This window comes from Rhodamnia argentea, chromosome 2 (assembly GCF_020921035.1).
Source record: "Rhodamnia argentea isolate NSW1041297 chromosome 2, ASM2092103v1, whole genome shotgun sequence".
Classification (NCBI taxonomy): Eukaryota; Viridiplantae; Streptophyta; class Magnoliopsida; order Myrtales; family Myrtaceae; genus Rhodamnia; species Rhodamnia argentea.
This window is the reverse complement of record NC_063151.1, coordinates 21,535,392-21,556,222: the sequence shown is the minus strand read 5'-3', so window position 1 is coordinate 21,556,222 and position 20,831 is coordinate 21,535,392. Positions and strand designations below refer to the sequence as shown.

The 20,831-nt window shown below is 38.6% G+C and overlaps 2 protein-coding genes and 1 long non-coding RNA gene across 4 annotated transcripts; 1 reads left to right on the top strand and 2 right to left on the bottom strand.

The window, feature by feature from the left end:
* The first annotated feature begins 1,307 nt into the window (after window positions 1–1,307).
* Window positions 1,308–12,431, top strand: LOC115751406 (oxysterol-binding protein-related protein 1C-like). 2 transcript variants are annotated; one of them, XM_030689313.2, is made up of 10 exons: window positions 1,308–2,160; window positions 2,891–3,247; window positions 6,083–6,179; window positions 6,547–6,998; window positions 7,603–7,758; window positions 8,354–8,521; window positions 8,593–8,733; window positions 9,443–9,673; window positions 10,430–10,543; window positions 11,810–12,431. In XM_030689313.2, the coding sequence occupies exons 1-10, from the start codon at window positions 1,678–1,680 to the stop codon at window positions 11,972–11,974; spliced, it is 2,364 nt and encodes a 787-aa protein (XP_030545173.1). In that variant the 5' UTR covers window positions 1,308–1,677; the 3' UTR covers window positions 11,975–12,431. The 2 variants fall into 2 exon arrangements, with proteins under 2 accessions (XP_030545173.1, XP_030545172.1); XM_030689312.2 differs by having other exon boundaries at window positions 6,544–6,998.
* On the bottom strand, window positions 6,888–16,755 carry LOC125313859. The gene is made up of 3 exons (XR_007197539.1): window positions 16,743–16,755; window positions 12,996–13,010; window positions 6,888–7,100 (listed from the first exon to the last, which is right to left on the bottom strand). It is a non-coding gene; the product is annotated as an uncharacterized LOC125313859 (long non-coding RNA).
* On the bottom strand, window positions 13,560–14,811 carry LOC115751407 (small ribosomal subunit protein S13, mitochondrial-like). Its single transcript, XM_030689315.2, has 3 exons — window positions 14,677–14,811; window positions 14,142–14,354; window positions 13,560–13,757 (listed from the first exon to the last, which is right to left on the bottom strand). The coding sequence occupies exons 1-3, from the start codon at window positions 14,809–14,811 to the stop codon at window positions 13,587–13,589; spliced, it is 519 nt and encodes a 172-aa protein (XP_030545175.1). The 3' UTR covers window positions 13,560–13,586.
* Window positions 16,756–20,831: the final 4,076 nt, after the last annotated feature.

Below are 20,831 nucleotides of genomic sequence, written 5' to 3'. Positions count from 1 at the left end.
AAAACCAATTTGGCCTTCAATTGTCCATGTCGGGAGTTTTTGTGACTTCCAACATAGAAGCAATTTTGAAAAGAACATTCAATTGTTATAAAGTAACAGCCCCAAATCCCCTATCTGATAGGGAAGGAATGGTGTACCGAAACTCCAATGTACGGGACATAACTAAGTTCTGAACTTTTTTATTAATCCTATTAAATCATAAACATGCTTTAAAAAAATCAAATCAAGTCATTTCCACAAACAACACCTGAAATTTTCGGTATGGCATCCTTGAATTGCAGTTTTGAACAAGTTTAGAGCTTGATTGAAAAGTTTAGTACCCTATTGTAATATTTTGTTTAGAACTTAATCGAACGGATCACAAACGCCGCTAGTAGACGCACGGCTCGATAGAATAGGCATCGGCTAATGCGACAAAGGTGGGTACAGTGATTGCCGAGCAAGAAGGCTAAAAAAAAAGTGCACAAGAAATAACACAAATGGCCAATGAACTTTAATTCAACGTGTAATGTGATCCTTGAACTTTAAGTTTGTTCAATATAGTCCATGAATTTTAGTTCAACGTGTAATGTCATCCCCGAATTTTCGTTACATGCTCACTTTAGTCCCTAGACCGTATATAAGTATTAAATATTGTCCTTTCATACAAAGACATGAAGAGTTGTGTTAGAATAAACAACCTTTTGGACATAAAGAGTTGTCTCCAAATTTATAATTTTCGGACATGAAATGACTTCAATTTAGAAAAAAAGAGAGATTCCGTAAGAGATGATCCCGATTTTGATAAAATAGGAAATTCTTTTGAAAATTATTTTGATGATAATTTAACTCAATGAATCATATTGAATAATTTTAAAATTTATGAACAATATTACAAATTTAATCAAAATTCAAAAACTAATTTTATCATTATCCAAGAGAATCCCGATAAGAGACATTAGCACGCGAGCGCACGTGAATCTCGGCCACTCAATCATGCGAGACTCACGTGGTCCCGGGGAATCGCAAACGTGACAGCCACGCGCTCTCGGTCGTGAAAGACGCGAATTCGCTCCAGCACCGCAGGCGACCGGTTTCTTCCAACTTCTCGCCCGACGTGTCAACAGGGAAACCGTACTGTCTCCACGTGTCCCCACTTCAAGTCCCCACGTGTCATTTCTGGAAGCCTGCGCACCCTTATCTACCGTACGTATGGTCGCAGAGAATCCCATTCTCCAACAACCCTGTTCCAACTTCCAACTGGTAAAAGGGCCAAAAAAAAAAAAAAAGTCTCTCCTTTCGTACACATTTCCGGACCGGAAAAAAAGAAAAGAAAAGAAAAGAAAAATTCGATCGTTGTTCCTTCCGCCGGCCGATCGCCGTGGCAGTCCCGCCGCGATATTCCTCTCCCACCGTTTCAATCCACGGCTTCCGGATTTCTCGACACCACCTCTTCCAATTACCAACCGATTCTTCTCTTTCTCTCTCCCTCTCTTTCCATATAGATCGTCATTTCTCTAAATTCGAACATCCAATCGCACGCAAATCTCGGAATCGGAAATACCGCTCTCTTTCTCTCTCTATCTGGATGAACCTCCTTCTCTCTAGTTCCTCTGACACCGCCGTCCTCCGCCGCACCACCGCCAGCTTTCTCTCCTCCGATCTGGCTTGACTTTCTGGATATTTTTTTTTTCCCACATGCATCCTTGCTGCTGCGTCTGCCCGATCTTCGATCAAAAGGCTTCCCCTGCTCTGTCCTCCCATTTCTCCATGGCCGCCGGCGCCGGCCAAACCAGGCCCGATCCGCCCGCGCGATCCGCCAACCACGTCCACGTCGACAACCACCGCAACGGTGAGCACCGGCCCGACGCCGCCGCCACGTCCGCGAGGGAGCAGCCGGCGGTGGACGTGAAGATAAACGACATCGTAGGGAACGGGATATCGGGGATACTGAACAAATGGGTGAATTACGGCAAGGGATGGAGGCCGAGGTGGTTTGTGTTGCAAGACGGCGTGTTGTCGTATTATAAGATCCATGGGCCTGATAGGATCGTCGTTAATCAAGAGACCGAGAAAGGATCGAAAGTTATTGGTGAGGAGTCCTTGAGGCGGATCTCTCGGCCGTCGACTTCTGGGCAATCGCAGCTTCAGCGCAAGCCGGTCGGTGAAGTCCATCTCAAGGTATTGATTTCCATTACGACCTGGCACACTTCTACTTTGTTTTGTTTATATGGAGAGCGCTATGAAGGTCTTGGGTTTATTCAATCGTCGCGGAGTTTAATTGTTTGTTTAACTAGCACTAGTGCGAGATTCTCTACCTCACTCTGCACCGCCGGTGCTAATGTTTCTTATTTTTTTGGTTGGTTTTTCACAGACATTTGTCAATGCATGTTCATTGTATTTTCATGGCTATGCTTTCCATTTTCCAGTGTTCTTAGCAAATTGGACTCTCTGACAATTCTATCCTTCTTTGTAACTTTAGTCGGTACATAAGCTTTCGCTTCATGCTTAAATTTTTTACTCGAATAAAAAACTTGTGATATGCACGATCCTTACTGTTACCATTTGAGATGGTCTGTTCATACAAATCAATGGCTTATTTACATGTCAACTAATTCTGGTGCAATGTTGCCCAAAACCAAAAACTAAATTCCCGTGCAAGATTAAGCTAAGTTTTTTATGTGACTAACAAATTGATGGCTGGATGCAGATCAAGTTATGGCACGTCACTTAAGGCTTAGTGTAGATATACGGACTCATCCTGCTTAAAGTTGATTCTACATCTTTGTGCATCCTCTTTGACTTTTTCTCATATTAAGGACTTTATAGTGATGTTCGAGATAATGTATAATGATTTCATGGATTGCGTGATAGTAAGACCTTGGTTCAATGCTTGACTTGTCATGTGCAGGTCTCATCTATCCGCGAAAGCAGATCGGATGACAAGAGGTTTTCAATATTTACTGGAACAAAGAGGCTACATTTAAGAGCAGAAACTCGAGAAGATCGACTTGCGTGGTTGGAAGCACTGCAGGCTGTCAAGGACATGTTTCCTCGAATGTCTAACAGTGAGCTCATGGCCCCAATGGATAATGCAATTGTTTCAACCGAAAAGTTGAGACATCATCTTCAGGAAGAGGGTGTCCGTGAAGCTTTAATCCAGGAATGTGAACAGATCATGAGGAATGAAGCTGCAGCTATGCAGAATCAGGTGTTGCTTCTCAAGCAGAAGCAGTGGCTACTAATCGACACTCTCCGGCAGTTAGAGGTACATGTTATGCAACTTAGAAAACATCGTGCCAGTCGGAATTCCTCTTCAGTTAGTCCGACTACTCCTCAGAATACTGCACATTCAACCAAATTTTGATTCTTTGCATAAATTTCCTAGATGCAGGCTCTCTGTCTGCTCTTCTTTGTATCTGGTCCATTTGTAATCAATTCTTTTATATACTATAGACACGTTGTTTTCTCTGAATGCTCATGAATTTTCTTATTTAATCCCATTACATATTGGTTGTTTTGTTTCAGTTCTAATTAATATTCAGTGGAGCAGCCATAGTATTGCAATCAATTGCTTTTGGGCCATGCTCCTCCTCTTTCCTTTTCTTACCTTTTAGTTCGGGACTCTGGGTGGTCTGTCTGCTAACGTCTGTGTTCTGCTTAGCTGCGAATCAACTGTTGGACTGCTCCTATTGAAACTTTGGGTAGTAGGTTAGCATTTCCTTTGGATCTCTCGATATGATCTTAGCTATGACTTATCTTTCAGGCTGCGTCTTAGTCTTTTCTGGGTCTGATGGGAGCCATTTAATGCGACCTTTTCTTTTTATCGTAACATGGAGGCTTGGATATTTTTGCATGCTATTACTTGGATTTATTATAATGATGGATTAATTGTGCGCTGCGCACAATAGGCTTGTATAATGGCATATGGGAGTCATCACAATCGTAAATCAAATTTCTTTGCATCAATCTTATGTGTCTATCTGTATTCCTTGAAACTCAACTCCTCTGAGAAGTGAGAAATGTTGAAAGTTTTCCATGTGCTTATTAGTGTATTTACTCATTTTGAGTGATGCAATTCGCCACTACCTTGCTGGTGGATATTCTTTTTTAGTGATGGGACCCCTGAGGACCCAATGGGGTGAGAGGCCTCCACCAGTAGCCTATCCCTTCTTCCTTTAGTTGATACTTATAGATAGCTGTATTTTCTATAATTTTTATAGCATTCAAGCAGTTGAATGCAGTTTTTGTTTTTCCATTTTATAAGAAGATTTCACAAAATGAGTCATTGTGGTACTCTTGGAAGGGCAGGAGTGGTCAACAGATTATGGTCATGCAGATTTGGGAAGTTTGTGACCTTGGAAGTACATTCTTGGTAGTAGTGGCATTGGCATGACTGGGTAGCGACCACTTGGAAAGTAATGATAGTATGTGGCATTGGCAGGGGTGAGTTGACTTAATTATTTTTCAACAAAAGTTTGAAACACTATTTTGAGACTATATGATTTTGCGTACTTCAATATCGAGATGATGTTTGTAATAGCCATTACTCTTTCTGACAGTTTGCTTAGTCATTGCAAGCTTTTTCCCCCCATTAGTAAGAAAGAAACTCTGTTGGTAGTAAGGCCTTAGTACATGGGGAATATAGAAAAACTGAAAGTTAAATAAATGGTAGGTACATTCTGCTCCTTTTATATTGTATACGTTAGGACCTGTCATTATTGACGTAAAAGTGCCGTTGCTATATGGAGAACTTTTTGCAGCAAGCCTTTAATTTTGTGTGTTTTGCTGATAAAAGTGATCAAAATGTGCCTGGCTGGATAATGCTTTGTTCTCTCTGCAGCTTCATTACAATCCACTTTGTTCATTCCTTATTTTTTGTCGGGTTTTATTTTCCTATTATTTTGCTCTCTCTTGTAAACAAGCTGTATATTATAGGAGAATGTAGGATAAACTCAATTGGTGTTATCCACTATCTTAATTAATATTGAGCATGCCGTTCTGGTCATCATAACTCTGCCGGCTTCTGTATTCCTAACTCTTCACTTTCTCTCTTGTAAACGTGCTCTGATACTATTCAACAGTGGAGGATAAACTTCAAGTGATGCTATCCACTATCTCCACCTTGTACTAAGCATGCAAGATCATTGTGTTCTCAGTGAATTTATTTTTCTGGGGTTGGCCACATTTTGTTGCTGATTCAACACCATTATTATTATCTATTGACCAGTTTGGACGTTCAATTGGCAGAGAGAGTCTGCTAGCAAAGTTGAGAAGCTTTTGGTGTGAGATTGTCCACCCTTTAGTGATGTTCATCTTGTTGGGCATGTTTAGGAGGCTGATTGTGTCATTTGGAAAGAAGAAGAGAGAGGAAGGGAAGGGCTTCTTGTTTTTTTTTTTGGGGGCGCCCTGGGGGTGGGGGGTTGTTGGTGTGTGTTGGGCTTATTGGGTGAGATAAGCAGCATGTGTATCTCTAATGGTTCGATTGAAATCTTCTTCTTGAAACATATCTTCACTAGTCGGTAATCTCCCAAATGTCGTTTTATTTAATGCTGAAAGAGGAGGAGGTAAAGTGTTTTGAAGGCTCTTATTGTGCTTGTGACTTTTTTTCTGCCTCTAAAGTGAGCTTCTATTTTCTGTTCTACGATAGGGATTTCGCGTTCCTTTTTTTTTTCCAAAGTATAACAGCCTTTTGATTTTCCACCCATAATAAACAAGTTGCAAATGTTGGTATTTTTCACTTTAACCTTTGCCTTTTCTTCTAAATGAATTTATTACTTGCAATGAAGTTATTAAACGCAGATCATCAGAAAATTATCCTTTCCCTAACCCCCAAGGTAGATATTAGCAGTGGCTCGTTTGTTAATTATTTCATTTTGTTGTATTCTCATGAATGTTTCCATCTTATTGTAATAAATTGGATTTGGCTGCAAATCCCTGATGGATTTATAGGATAGTCTACTTTGACATCCTCCAAGTGCTTAAAGTGCTAGTTTTCTGATGTTTTAATTCAGTTAAAAAGTATATTATCCTTCTCGTGGGCTTTTTTCCTTATTTTCTGGTGTTAAAATGAGAAACTGGAATGATGTTGTGGTTTTTGTAGACAGAAAAAGTTGATCTGGAGAACACAGTAGTCGATGAGAGCCAAAGACAGTTGAATGATCACAAGGCTTCTTCTTTGAGGCAAAACAATTCCAGTGGTGAGCTAATATGATACAAATACATTCGTTAGCTATTTATGTATTATCTGCATTGCAAAGGAGCAAAAGTTCTGTGCTGATAGTTTTGGTTTATTTGATCCATTTTTTGTTAGACATTTATGGGCCTGCAGAATACCTGTTGTGATATAATGACTACTGGAGTGCATAGGTTAGGAAGGATAGGTTCATCCTTATCTTTTGCTGGAACATAAATTGCTTATTTTTCTATTTATGATAGGCAAAATTTCCGCTTTGATTATTCTTGTGGTTGTCTTTGTATGTGTTGATGGTGTGACTCTTGGATGGCTTTTGCATTTTCTTCTAGCAATAGCATTCTAATAATTGTTGCGGTTATCTTTAAAAACAGAGGCAAGTGCAAGTGAATCTGATGATGATAATGAAAGAGCAGATGCTGCGGAAGAAGAAACAGAGGATGAGGACAATGCCTTCTTTGATACTCAGGATTTTTTGTCATCTAGTTCTTTCAAGAGTAGTGCGTCTGATTTGTACAGATCATCTTCTTCAGACAATGAAGGCCTCTACATTGCTGAATCTGAAGATGATAATGATATCGATCCTTCTATAAGATCAGCCGGGTTGAGTTTTCCATATGTGAAGCGACGTAGGAAATTGCCTGATCCCGCTGAGACAGAGAAGGGCATCAGTCTTTGGTCTATGATAAAGGATAACATAGGGAAGGACCTCACGAAAGTCTGTCTTCCTGTTTACTTCAATGAGCCTCTTTCTTCTTTACAGAAATGTTGTGAAGATATGGAATATTCTTATCTCATTGACCGAGCAAATGAGTGGGGGAAGAAGGTATGCAGTTTGATGAGATTTCTCTGTTCTGTTGGGTCTAGAGCCCATGAATGTTATTGGCATTCTACCAATGCTATTAATGTGTTATGATGATTATACTCTCTTGTATTTTAGTCTAAGTTTCTCCTCTAATTATGGAAACAAGAAAGTCCCCCCTCTCTATTTGTTGCGTGATATTCATCTGTTCAGTGTATAGTGCGGAAATGTGAAGTTTTCAGCCATCTATCCTTTGTTTTATACTAATGACTTGGCTCTTTCTATAATTCTCTTACATTCAATCATCTTAGGAGCTTGAATTCTTTCGTTAGGAACTTGTGGTGCCTGGGTTTCTCATATTCTGCATCTTTTGTCTTTGTATGGTGGATGAACTTTCTCATAATATCTCTTTAGGTGGATATAAAGGATCCTTTACGTTAAATACAGACAAGCACATTGCTGATCAAGACTTAAATAGTATGGAAAATTATTTTATTTCTATCATAAGATAAACTATTTTATGATAGCAATTTTTCCCTGTGGTTTATTTGTTTGTTTACTTTTTTGCTCATAACCATTGTTCCAAATTTTCAGTGTCTTATATCTGTTGTTTTTTGCCAAAATTCAGGGTAATAGCCTTATGAGGATTCTTAATGTGGCTGCTTTTGCTGTGTCCGGATATTCTTCCACTGAAGGAAGAATTTGCAAGCCGTTTAACCCATTATTAGGGGAAACATATGAGGCTGACTATCCGGATAAAGGCCTACGCTTCTTCTCAGAGAAGGTAACGCCTCAAAAACTTAAGATCCCATCAATTATGATACAATTTCTCTTTTTTTGAAGATGAGTTGGAATAAAAGTAGATATAGCTTTGGTAACTCTTTTCCGGGGTAAGTTTTAGCTACTTGAACCTTGATGCTGCCGCATGATTGCTCTAGTTGTCACGAGGTTATATGTTTTCTTTCTACCAGTTTCCCGGAAATACATGCACTCCTTATCTCTGACCATTGTTGAGGTTTTATCTTCTTTGTGCCAAAACGCTTACAATCAGGGGCGGTTTTTGTGGTTGTGGGGGGGGGGAGGGGTGGGGGGATGCTAATAATTTGCTATTGAATATTGTTGTGGCAGCAAAGTGGAAGAATTGTGTTTCTTGTCACGCTTCATTGTCTAGAAATGAACCTGAAACCACCAGCCATTAGGACTACGAAGAAGAGCAGTGTGTGTCACCGTAATTCTTTATGCCAGCCACATTTTCTTTTTGGCATTTATTCAGATGAAATTCGCATTTTACTTCCATGAAATAGCTTATCTACAGATCTTTTTGGAAGTCAGTGGGTGTGCTAACTTGTTAAAACCGGAATTTACAAATTTCATGTCAGGTCAGTCATCATCCCATGATTGTTGCATGTCATTGTGAGGGTACTGGCTGGAAATTCTGGGGAGATAGTAATCTGAAAAGTAAATTCTGGGGCCGTTCAATACAGCTTGATCCTGTTGGTATTTTAACTTTGCAATTTGACGACGGTGAAGTTTTCCAATGGAGTAAGGTAAAAGTTCGATCATTGGATGATAATCATAGTGTTTAAGTTCGTGTTATTGAGATAACTTTATCTGGCAGGTGACAACATCCATATACAATCTCATATTGGGAAAACTTTATTGTGACCATTATGGAACTATGCGCATACAAGGCAATCGTGATTATTCGTGTAAGTTGAAATTCAAGGAGCAGTCTATCATCGACAGAAATCCTCACCAGGTTCTCTCTCTTTCTCTCTGTCTGACACACGTACTCACGTCTATGCTTACCCCCACAAGCTGTGGCGTAGAAGTATCTTGTAACTTCAATGGTATTTTTTTGGTTAGTGAGTGGTTTCAAACTTCGTTTGTGTTTTCTTGGGTTGTTAGGTTTGCATAAAATCTAATGAACTTGAGCGTGGAAAACCTTAGGTATTGAATGTTGATATCAAAAGGCCAACGTTGTGATAATTATCCATATTGTGAAAAAAAAAATCCCCTTTTCTGTAATGAACTGGTCCTGAAAAATTTGAAGAATGAATAGAAGTTTTCTTGCTCATGTGCTTCTTTGTTCAGTGTAAAGCGAACAATAGTGTATTCAAGGTTAGTTGATGCAGAAACTCATGTGTGACCAGATACTGATTGGTTGCATATGGATTTGGGTGAAAGTGATGGAGGGTGAGGTCTTTCCTGAGGAATCAAAAACGCTTGTGCTGTTGATCTATGACTTGTTTTTCACTCATGACTGATTCAGAGCTTCATTCCATTAGATGATATCACCTGATGCATTGACTGAATTTTCACAGTAATACATCAGCTGTTTGACATATTTATCTCTTCTGGCCTGGATAACTTATTTATGATGGAGAAAAATGTTGGAGATGTATTGTGTTCCTTTAGCAGTACAGCAATTCAGCTTCATGAGGAAGAAATACATTCTGTCTTTACAGGTACATGGTATAGTTCAAGATAAGAATGGGAAGACCGTGGCAACTTTATTTGGGAAATGGGATGAAAGCATGCATTATGTAATTGGAGACTGCTCTGGGATGAAGAAAGGATCTGACTCGTTATCTGAAGCCTGTCTACTATGGAAACGTAGCAAGCCTCCTAAATATCCCACAAGATACAACTTAACACGCTTTGCCATAACACTGAATGAGCTTACCCCAAGACTCAAGGTGATGTCTGAATTCCATAATTCCCCTCCTGCCAATATAAACCCAAAAGGAAAAATTTGCAGTGTGTGTGCGCGTGTGCGTGCATGTGTGTGTGTTTGAGAGAGAGAGAGAGATTCTTGGAATATGAGACTGTCCATTAAAGAAAGCTTGGGCCTGCCTTTGCTCGATTATTTGTTAGATTTCTATAGGACTTCGATATTTGTTAAGCTTTAACTTAATTTGTTACCCCTGGGCTCAAGGTGGTGTCTGAATTCCCTAATTTCCCCTCCTGCCAATATAAAACCAAAAGGAAAAATTTGCCATGTGTGTGTGTTTGTGCGTGAGAGAGAGAGAGAGAGAGAGAGTGTCCGTTAAAGACAGCTTGGGCCTACCTTTATTGGATTATTTGTTAGATTTCTATACGACTTCAATATTTGTTTATCCTTCAACTTAATTTGTTCTGGATTTTTTTTAAGACTAAAATTGTACAAAAAATACTACTGAAAATTTAGATTTAAATGTACTATACATAGGACTTTTTCGTCTGTGTGTCTGAAATGTATTGTCCTCATAAGTAACCGCTAATCTCTTTAGGTACTTGTCATTTAATTTAGTCGTTAGATTTGTGTACTTCATTTCTGCTTTTTTTTTTGTTTGGGGCTCCCCAGGAGGAGGGGGAAGGGGGGGTTTCATTTCTGCTTGTTCATTGCTGCTATCTTGATTATTGTCTGGTGTTCTTTTTTTGAGACATTTATATCTAAGAAAATATGTTTGCAGGAGAAGTTGCCACCAACAGACTCAAGGCTTAGACCTGATCAGAGATATTTGGAGAATGGGGAGTATGAAATGGCAAATTCAGAGAAGTTGAGGCTTGAGCAGCGTCAACGGCAGGTAAATAGTGTCCCATCTTATTAGTCCTGTGGAGGTTTTTTTAATTTTATTCCGATTATGGATTTCTGTTTGTTCGGTTTTTTTGTGGTTTTTGGTTGTTGGGGGAGGGGGTGGGGTGCGGGCATGTTTATGTTATGAAATGGTTCTCTACTGAGTCTAGGGGACTTCAAAGTAGATATTCACATAAAAGAGATTAGCTAAGTTAGCAATGGCCTGTTCGACTAAACACGAGGTATTATCGTCAGCTTAATGATGAACTGACCATGAACTCAGAGTCCGCTTAGTGTGTATGAGTAAATATGCTAGTGGTTGTAGGAAACATGTGACTTCCTATGTACAGTTGGACATACTAGGTGGGTGAATACGAGTGCTTTTGACGTGGACTTTTCAGTTTGGAAGGCGTAGACCGAATTGTCAACCACACTAAAAAAGAGAAGAAAATAAAAGGCAAGACATGCTACAACTGATTGAGGCCACTGGTCAATAAGTGTTTATAAGTATAATAGGGATCACATTGAGAAGAGAATCTTGTCCACTATTTGCCAGAGTTATGTTGCGGTTTATAATGAAGAAGTGGTGGAATCATGATCGTATAGTCTGTAAAATGAGTGCACCTAAATAATGAGTGCGCACCTAAATAAGTAGTGAGCTTAATGTGCCTGACAGGATGTAACAACCTTGAGAAGGAGAAGGGGTCCTGACTCCGTCTTTAATTACAATTGATTGTTAATCCATATTTGCATCTACTATGGAGATGTTTTTGACTTAGTATGAATGCTGTGCTTCTTGAAAATGGAGATGCCTGTTGAAAATTGTGCATTAGGTGCAAATTTTTCTTAGATATGTAGTTATATGACAATTGGGTGCTTATCCGAGCTTGAGCATTGAGGAACTTCTACGCAGTTACACTTCATCCTAATATTTTTTAGGCCAATTGTCTGTTAAAGAATGCAGAGCATCTTCCGTTGCCTCTGCTGCCAATTTTAATTTTTTTTCAAAGTAAGACAGTGGAAAGTTAGGATAAGAAAGGTTTATCAATTTATTCAGTTTCATTTGCTTCGGAAATGTAAAATTCAATTCGGTGCGCTGGTGGTGCTTCTTGGCCTTGGAAAGCAAGTAATGCAGATTGGTATGTGAGATAACTATTGAAGAGCATAGCATGGAAGTCTTTTTTTTGTTTCGGACTTGCCTAGCTCTTATGCAAAACTCAGATATATGTTTGCCAATTTTTATGAGAAGTAGTTGACAATGAGACAACTGAATCAGGCTCGGAAGATGCAAGAGAGGGGCTGGAAACCACGGTGGTTTGTGAAGGACAAGGCAACTGATACGTACAAGTACATTGGCGGGTATTGGGAGACTAGAGAGCATGGGAATTGGGAATCGTGTCCCGATATCTTTGGTCAAGTTCCTGCAGAGCAACTAGAATAAGAGAGCTCTCTCTCTCTCTCTCTCTCTCTCTCTCTCAAATCGTTGATTCTTTCTCAAGTTTTCTCAATGGCTGGCAATTGACAAGTTTGGACAACAGTTTTGTGGCCCATGTGAGTGCTTGAGGTTAGGTGCTAATAAGAGAAAGCAGCAAGAGGCTATCCATTATGCCGATAATCGAGCACCACTAGCGGTGAACTGCTTCTAGCATTGTGATTTTACCATGCCAAGAAAGAAGCACTTGATTTCTAGTTTTAGATTGTATCAGCATTTGCTAGTTGATTGGGTTGCTCGACATCCATTGGATGCCCCTTCCATCTAATGTCGTCTATTGAGTCGTCCATTGTAACTTCTCTTTTCCCTTTCTTTTTTCTTTTTCCTTCTTACTGTTTCATGTAAAGTGCAACCTTTTCTCTTCGTATTAGTTTCCTTAATTCAATGAGGATGTCGCTGCCATGTACGTACGAATTTTCCTACAAACAAATTATACAAAGTGAGAGGAACAAGGACAGGTTTATTGGTGGATGTTCTCACCTGAAAAATGCATCATTTTCTTTACTATTTTGGGTCAATGGACCCATGGCTCGGGAAGATTTTATACATTAAAACTTCAGGCAAGATGCACTGGATTGGATAGGGCGTGAAAAAGAGAACATGTTTACTGAATCAGATCTCAAGTACGTGTGCAGGACAGTAGTACTGCGGTGCTACACCAACACTACGTGTTTTGTGTCGGTAGATCAACCTAGCGACATCTTGAATACAACTTCCATGAAGAGATTGTATCAACAAAGAGGAATAGTATTGGGAAAATGCCCAAGAAGTCCTAAACCTGTTGTGCGGTCCGTCCATTTAGTCCCAACATCATTTCAAAAGCCACGCCACTTAAGACGACGCTGATTGAGCCATCATATCAGTGATTTTCAAGTAAAATTAGTTGAATATACTAAATTGAAAAATCTTCTTAACAATTAGGACTACATTGACCAATGTGACTAGTTTATGACTGATTTATCGGTCATACATTGAGCTTATGACTCTTTGGAACAAATTTTTTTGAATAGTACTCATGGAACGCATTTTCCTTTAGGAAATTGTATTTATCGAGAGAAAATACTACCCACGAAGAACTCCATCCCTACCATTCTCAGGTTCTTACAGGGATAGAAGGCGGGACACATTCCTGTGACATGCCGTCTCCATTCCATACAGTAATGGGTTTTGCCGCAAGTCATTCGTGCTTTTGTACAAGCACATTTCAGCAACCCTGTGTTCAAAATAAACCAACGTTCGATTGTAGGAAAAAGAACATGAAAGTCCCTGATTCAGCTTATTTGCAACTGGCTGTCGCATTTCAATCACGATTAGCAGAGCATAACGACGAAAAGATGACCACCTTAGGCGGGAAAAATTCAGCCATAATCAGTAATTAAGAATTTGAACCTTACCGGTCAGAGCAAAACCAATCTCTTGTTATTTTCTTTTCTTCAGCTCGACAAAAGCACAACTCCTATTAACTAAGCATTTGGGACTTCATCCCTAACGAATGCAAAAAAACCCACTTCATCTCCAACTCAGGTATACACTTCATCTCCAACTCAGGTATACGTCCAGTCTACCTATGGGAAGTCATCTTAAATGCAGCAAAAGGAGTTCCCCTGTTCTTCCTGGTACGGGCATTCGTGCTCGTGCGCTGCCCTCTGCATGGCAAACCAGCTACGTGCCTGATTCCCCTGTAGCTTTGTATTGCAACCAGTCTCTTAATGCAGCTGGCAGTCTCTTGGTCCTGCAACAACCCGAGACAGTTACAAACCTAAACTTTTATACCTCCTGCTTAAATAAGGAGCCGCAGCTTGTGCTATGACAGATTCGAAGCAGTATATCATAGAATCACCACAATTCTGCGGCTCAACAGAGGAGGAAGGACGCCTAATTCCCACATGTTGGCTCTACTGAAATTCGAATGGACGAAGAAACTGACTAGACCAGTGTTAACCTCATAAACACAATTTTATCCATGTTTTGTTTCATTGCCTGAGAGGCTCCAAGCAACAAAAACTAGTAACATGGAGGTAGAAAAACGAGTACTGTCTTCCCTAAGTCTTGATCTAGTACTGATGATTGTAAAACCAAAACCTCGGCATACAGTCAGAATAACAGAGAGCAATACCACATTATGTCCAATGTTGTAGTTGAGGACCTCGTCACGGAGCAACTCGAGCTCTATCCCCGACAATTCCCTGGTCGGCTTGTTCTCGATCTGGAGCTCACACAGTATTTGGCGAGCAGTGGAGCGGCCAATTCCTTTTATATGTTGGAGAGAATATGCCAGCTTCTTATCATCAGGAACCTCCGTGTTCCCGATGCGAATTCCTCGAACGCCCTGCTCGCGAATGGGCAGGATGCATCAGACTTCCCACAATACGACAGCAATCATTTCTTAGCCCAGGGGCCAAACCTAATTCGAGTGATCAAGTGTCGCGCATCCAACCCCATTAGTGTTTCAAAATCTAAACTTTAACTCAAGAAAAGCGAGTCGCGCGATTCCAACAACGCCCTTTGAGAGAGAACCAGATTTGAGGTGATAGGAGGTCCATCCGATTCAGCCTAAAACCCTCATCGGATCGCTCACAGTCGCGCCATGAAAATCACTGTTCAGCGAAAGCAGAAGAAAATGAAAATGGTTCAGGATGAGCAAGAATCACCTGGGCGTTTTGGAGGAGTCGCCGACCGGCATCGGCGGATCTTCGAGCTGAAGCGCGTAACGCGAACATTACTGGGAACTGTTGCAGCCGGGCGCTGGTGTTACAAGGAGCCGTCGTAGGGCTTAGCCAAAGCATTGTAAGGATCCATATCTGGATAAATATTTAGTTATAACGTAACATAATATCACTAGATAATTATATTCTAACATAATGAAAACTAAGGTTGCGTTTGTCACAAGGCAAGATAGGATTTTCTATTTGGTAGATGTTCAGAATAGGATATATGAAAATATAAAAGGATATGGCTCCGATAAACAAAATTTACAGGAGGGACTGGAATAAATCGGGATAAGATTTCTCAAGAAAAAAGACATGACGAGAGTTTTGGGCATGGATATATCCTTATTGCATCAATTTGACAAATGTTAAAACTTGATTGCATTTTTTGTAAGTTTAAGGACTCGATTGCACTTTCGTGACAAGTTTTAGGACTCAATTGTACTTTCGTGATAAGTTTTAGGACTTCCAGCAAACATATTCCTAGATACTTAGTTATAATATAAAATAATATCACTAGATAATAATATTATAACATAATAAAAATTAAGGTTGTGTTCGTCATGATATAAGTCGGGATATGATCCTCTGCTTGGTAGTAGTCCAAAATAGGATATATGAGGATATAGGGGGATATAGCCCAAATAAAAAAATTCTTATGAGAGGGACTGTGATAGATTAGGATATGATTTCTCAAGAGAATAAACACGAGGAGAGCTTTAGATATGGATAGATCGGGATTGCACCAATTTGATAAGTTTTAGGATTCGATTGTACTTTTTAAAAGTTTTAGAACTCAATTGCACTTTCGTGATAAATTTTAGAACTTCTACTAAATATATCCCTAAATATTTAGTTAACATAATATCACTATATAATTATATTATAACATAATAGAAGCTAAGGCTATGTTCGTCAAGATCTAAGCCAAAATAGGATCTTCTGTTTGTTAGCTGTCCAAGATAGGAGGAAGGCATATGAGGATATGGTATGGATAAAAAAATCCTAAGGGAGGATCTAGGATAGATCATGATAGGATTTTTCAAGAGAATAAACATGAGGAGAATCAGGTTTTTTCCCACAACCACCGCCTCTTCTTTGCATTGGGCTGCCTCTTTGGCAACGGCGATGATCGTCAATGTGGCCACCTCTTTGGCAGTGCCAAACTAGAGTTTCTATTGGGATACACGTAACACACATAAACAAAATAATCATAAACGCAACGGAAATAAAACCCATACATCTATCTCTAGAGACGTTGTTCATGGGTCTCAATCAAAAATCAAACTAAACGAATAGGGTTAAACGAGTTACCTCTCGAAAAGATTAGGGATAGAATCAAAAGATTTGTGACTAATCCCTCCCCTCGCCCTCCTTTTTTTTATAGACAAAATAGAATTCGATACAATATAATAAGTAGAAGTATAATAAAGAAAGGAGGAAAGAGAAATAAAAAAGTAGATTCAACCTCAGTAAAATTCCTGTTTAGTCTCCAATTCCATTTAAAAATAATATTGTGAGAACAAAAATATGTCTAGGGCAAGAAAATCATACAAGATCTTTTAATGAAGCAATGTACATTGAATCAAATTCGATTCAAAATATACCTAAATATTACTTTGTTGTTTTACTTCTTATTTTTTTTTATTTCTTTTTTCGCGGAAAGTTGAAGAGTTGGTTGAATCAAAAACGCAAAGGAGGTGCTTGAAACGATTTGGTTCGGATGTATTTCAGTTTGAGCGCCACAATCGTCGGACCTCTTTTTCATACACATCACCAATCGTTCGTCAAATGATAGATAGACGTCATGGATAATCACCACACTTTGATCGTGCTAGCAATCTTGTGAAGATGACTATCCATGCTCATAATCTTTTGATCACAAGAGCAATGACAAAGAAAAACTTTTCTGCTCTCTCTTTCGCTCAATGCACACCCTGTTACCCTTCGCACTCTACTTATTTTGTGTTTTCAAAAACACAAGTAAATGTGCACAAAGTGCACAGGACCATAGCTGATCGTAGACATGGCCACATGCTGATTTGGGCCCGGAACCAGCCCGTGGAATAATCGAACCGGCCTCGTTGATCGGGATCGCCAGGTTCGAATCGGAACCGACCCGGCCTCTCATGGGCTGGTTACGGTTTAAAAAAATTCGGAACCGGCGGTTCTGAACAGGTTCCAAACCGTCAAACAAAGGGGAGGGGGGGGGGGGAACGACTCTTCCCCCCCCCCCCAAACGGTCCAAAATTGGGCCGAACCGGAACCGGCCCGTAATAGGCCTAGAATCGGTGGTTTCGAACTAGAACCGGGACCGCCCCTTCAAAGGCCAATTCTGGTTCAAGCATGGCCACAAACCGGAACTGCCGGTCCATGAACCGGAACCGGCGGCGAAAAGCCCGTGGCCATGTCTAGCCGACCGTGTGGGTGCACATGTTAAACAACACATGGTCAGCACATAAATTAAATGTGCTAACCATGTGGGTCGCACGCACATGAGAGGTGTGTGCAACTCTAATTTTGGTTATTTACACTATAATCAAAAAATAAAAGTGCGACCATACGCGTGCATTTTAGACACATCTATATGTATCCACTTTGGGTATGCGTATGCATCATACGCACGTACGTCTATGACAAAAAAAGAGAATTAAATTAATTTATATTTAATTTAATTTCAACCCGACTCAATTCGGCCGTCGTAATTGCAAACAATATATTTGCAATATTATTTTTCCCATTCAACGTCATCTTGAATGGGTGACATTCCTAAGTTTATCACTAAGTTGGTAGAAAGACTTGTACTATCACATTAGTGCTCCCAAGAAAATTGAATGTCCCAATTAACCTCTAGGTCCTACAAGCCATGATTAACATCTAGTAATATGTCATGGTTGTCCAAATGGTGTGAATGCTTTAATAACATAATTAACCTGTCAACTTTGGTTACGGTGTAATTTAATCCATCTGTCTTACTATGTCCCGATCGAACAAAAATCGTGAAATATTTGTCAAGCTACTAATTCGATCATATGCACAAATCCAATTGACATGCATTTATATAAGATAAACATTTTATTCTTGGTCATAACCCAACCAAGGGTTTCAATACAATGTCACGATTAGATCGCATAGGACATCGTTATTTTACCTTGCTCGCAACAAGGAGACGGGTTCCATTTTGCGTCCACGAGTAACTTCGTATGTGAATGAACTATGACCATTAAGTGTAGAAATGGGTCAACGAACCCCCAATATGCGCACTTGTGAACCATAACCATCCAACACACAAGTCAATATTGTGTCTCGGGTCTAAGAAATATTTACACAAGATCAAAGCATGAACCATTAGACATTGATCACGCTATAAGTTTGATGCGTGTCACGTTCAATGAAATTGCCTCATACAAGCACATGTGTTCTAACTCGGGGATCACAATACCTAATGACTCTTGACTCGCCATTCTCTTAGTGACCAATACTTAACAGTGAAGTTAAGAACACAATGGTCTCAACATGTTACTCATATTCTTGACGTCTCAAGAATAGATTCAATCACAACCGATCTTATGAAATTATTCATATATATAAATAATTGGGCAAATGAATCAACATATCTTTGCCATTAATTAAATAAGAAATTAAAAGTACAACTGAAATTCCTAATATGTGACCATTACATAGTTACTTTAGGGCATACATCTAACAGTTCCCGGCCACAAACCCAAGTATCTTCACAACCTTATTCTTTAATCAATTGTTTGGTGAAATATGAGATCACATCTCTCATTTTTTAATCGCTTGAACATTTTCAACATTCGAAAGGGCTTTCGACATGTTATGAAAAACTCGAGGTTAATCATCAACTTTCAAGATAGCTCTCTTGGATGACTTGTACGAGTGCATCATCAACTTGTGAAAAGAAGCATAATATTATATTGTTAAGCACTTTTTTACTCCCACGATAAGACAATGAGCAAGACTAGCGGGTCATTTTCAATGGATTTGACTCCAAATCAAGACCCCGATTCCACGAGGTCCGCTTCGTCGATGTTGTGCTAAAATTCAGACGGCACAAATCTCTGTTTAATAATAACTCACTCATAAGAACTCATCACTCAATAATTTCTAAACCATCCTCATGTTTCAGTAAAATACAGTTGATCTCAGCGGCGTCTTGCCTCTGTTTTTTCGATTTTAAATCTATAGTTCATCAAACAATAGATAAGTTATGACAAAATCTTGGATTTCTTATTCTATCATATCCAGTCCTATCCCGATTAGAAATCCAAATGACTAATGCAACCTAAGTGTTTACTCTAATGCTTTCACATGCCCTTGTATAACAAGAAAGCAAATATGATATTTATTTCATGATAACTCACTTTTATACTCGGATAAAGATAGCTTTTAATCTTAAAAGAATTAATAATAAAAAAGCATTTATTCCCCTACTGTTCCCTGCTATTACATAAGAACTCCCATGCTTAAATGGAAACATACTATCATTTGCGTACATTCCTCTCCGATCATATATATTCAGTTTGTTTTTCTCACTAACATTCCACCACACAATATCAAGCTTGTAGAAATTCAAAGCTTTATCTTTTATTTTTTTGTTGTTGAAAATGCTATGGATGGACTCAAGCTTTTATAAACAAGAAATTCGAAGATCAAACTGGTGAAATTCTGTCGCTATAAATGCATGTAAGTGTTATATATTGCCTCTTCATGGGTTTTTTTTTTTTTGGGTGCAAAAACACCTTCTTCAATAATTAAATATTTTTATTTTAAATGTATATTTCTGTAATTTCTTTTTAAAATTTGTGTTTGTGATGATATTCTTAATCGGTACTTCAATTAAAAAAAAACTTTAGGAGCTGAATAATCTAATTGTTTTGTTTTGAAGTGACTTACAAAGAATTATTTGATCATTTACTGTTCAATTCTTTTGTGGGTTTTACATAAAATTAATACTTTTAGGAAGCCAAACAACAAAAATAGTTTCCAATTAAAAGAAACTAAATCTCATAAATACTTCTTATTGTTTATTCAAATTTGACCAAGTATTATAAATCGGCATGACTTGGTGCTAAGTAGTCAATAGGAGAAATTACCAATAAAAAAATCCTAAATCTAATTCCAATTGTGCCACTTGAGTCATAAACATTTCAATTTGATCAATTTAATTTTAAAATTTTTAACAGTTTATCAATTGAGTCCTTTTGGCTAATTTTGATAAAAATCACTAATTTGGACATCGGTTGTCTTACGCGGCATGGCCAACACTACCGCGTGCAATTTTTGTAATATCTTTAATTTATTCATTTTATTTTTTTTTCTTTGGTTTGTTTCCTTGTGCCAGCGAGGGTTGTCGGTGATCCGGTCGGGTGGGGAAAAAAAGCAAAAGAAAAGGAAAAGAAAAAAAGTCGAAACCAAATTAAAAAATTATACATATCAGCGCCTGCCATGCAACATAAGATAACAGGCATTCACGCTAGCGATTTTAAGCTAAAACTGAATCGAAAAGACTCAATTGACAAATTGTCAAAAAATTTAGAATTAAATTTGTACAAGTTCAATGGGAAAAGTGTCAAAAAAGTTCTAAACATATTGCATTAGTGCCAATTGAGTCCTAAACCTTTTTTTGGTACCAATTCAGTTCTAAACATTTTGTATTGGTGTCAATTAAGTCCTAAACCTTTTATTAGTACCAATTCAGTCTTAAACATTTTACAATAGTGTTAGTTTAGTCCTAAAAATTTTACATTTATGCCAATTGAGTCAATTCGGCTAATTTTGATTGAAAATTACTAGCATGGACGTCAATTATCCTACGTGGCACGGTTAGCGCTAACATGGATATTTTTTAAATATTTTTTTGATATTTTAAATAAATTTTAAAAATAATTTTGAAAAAAATGAAAAAAATTATTTAAAATATTAAAATAATTTTAGAAAATGTCCAAGTTAGAGCTAGCCATGCCATGTAGGATAATCGATATCCATGTCGGCAATTTTCTGTCAAAATTGGCCGGATTAACTTAATTGGTATAAATATAAAAGATTTAGGACTGAATTGGCAACAATACGGAAGA

What these genes read in the sequence shown, in the direction of transcription:
- LOC115751407 (XM_030689315.2), bottom strand. Translation starts at nt 14,811, where the DNA reads ATGCTTTGGCTAAGCCCTACGACGGCTCCTTGTAACACCAGCGCCCGG. An exon ending in GACTCCTCCAAAACGCCCAG is followed by an intron (nt 14,355 to 14,676) that starts GTGATTCTTGCT and finishes ATTCGCGAGCAG; the next exon opens with GGCGTTCGAGGAATTCGCAT. An exon ending in ACAACATTGGACATAATGTG is followed by an intron (nt 13,758 to 14,141) that starts GTATTGCTCTCT and finishes GGGTTGTTGCAG; the next exon opens with GACCAAGAGACTGCCAGCTG.
- LOC115751406 (XM_030689312.2), top strand. Translation starts at nt 1,678, where the DNA reads ATGCATCCTTGCTGCTGCGTCTGCCCGATCTTCGATCAAAAGGCTTCC. An exon ending in GAGGCAAAACAATTCCAGTG is followed by an intron (nt 6,180 to 6,543) that starts GTGAGCTAATAT and finishes TATCTTTAAAAA; the next exon opens with CAGAGGCAAGTGCAAGTGAA. An exon ending in TACGCTTCTTCTCAGAGAAG is followed by an intron (nt 7,759 to 8,353) that starts GTAACGCCTCAA and finishes ATTTCATGTCAG; the next exon opens with GTCAGTCATCATCCCATGAT.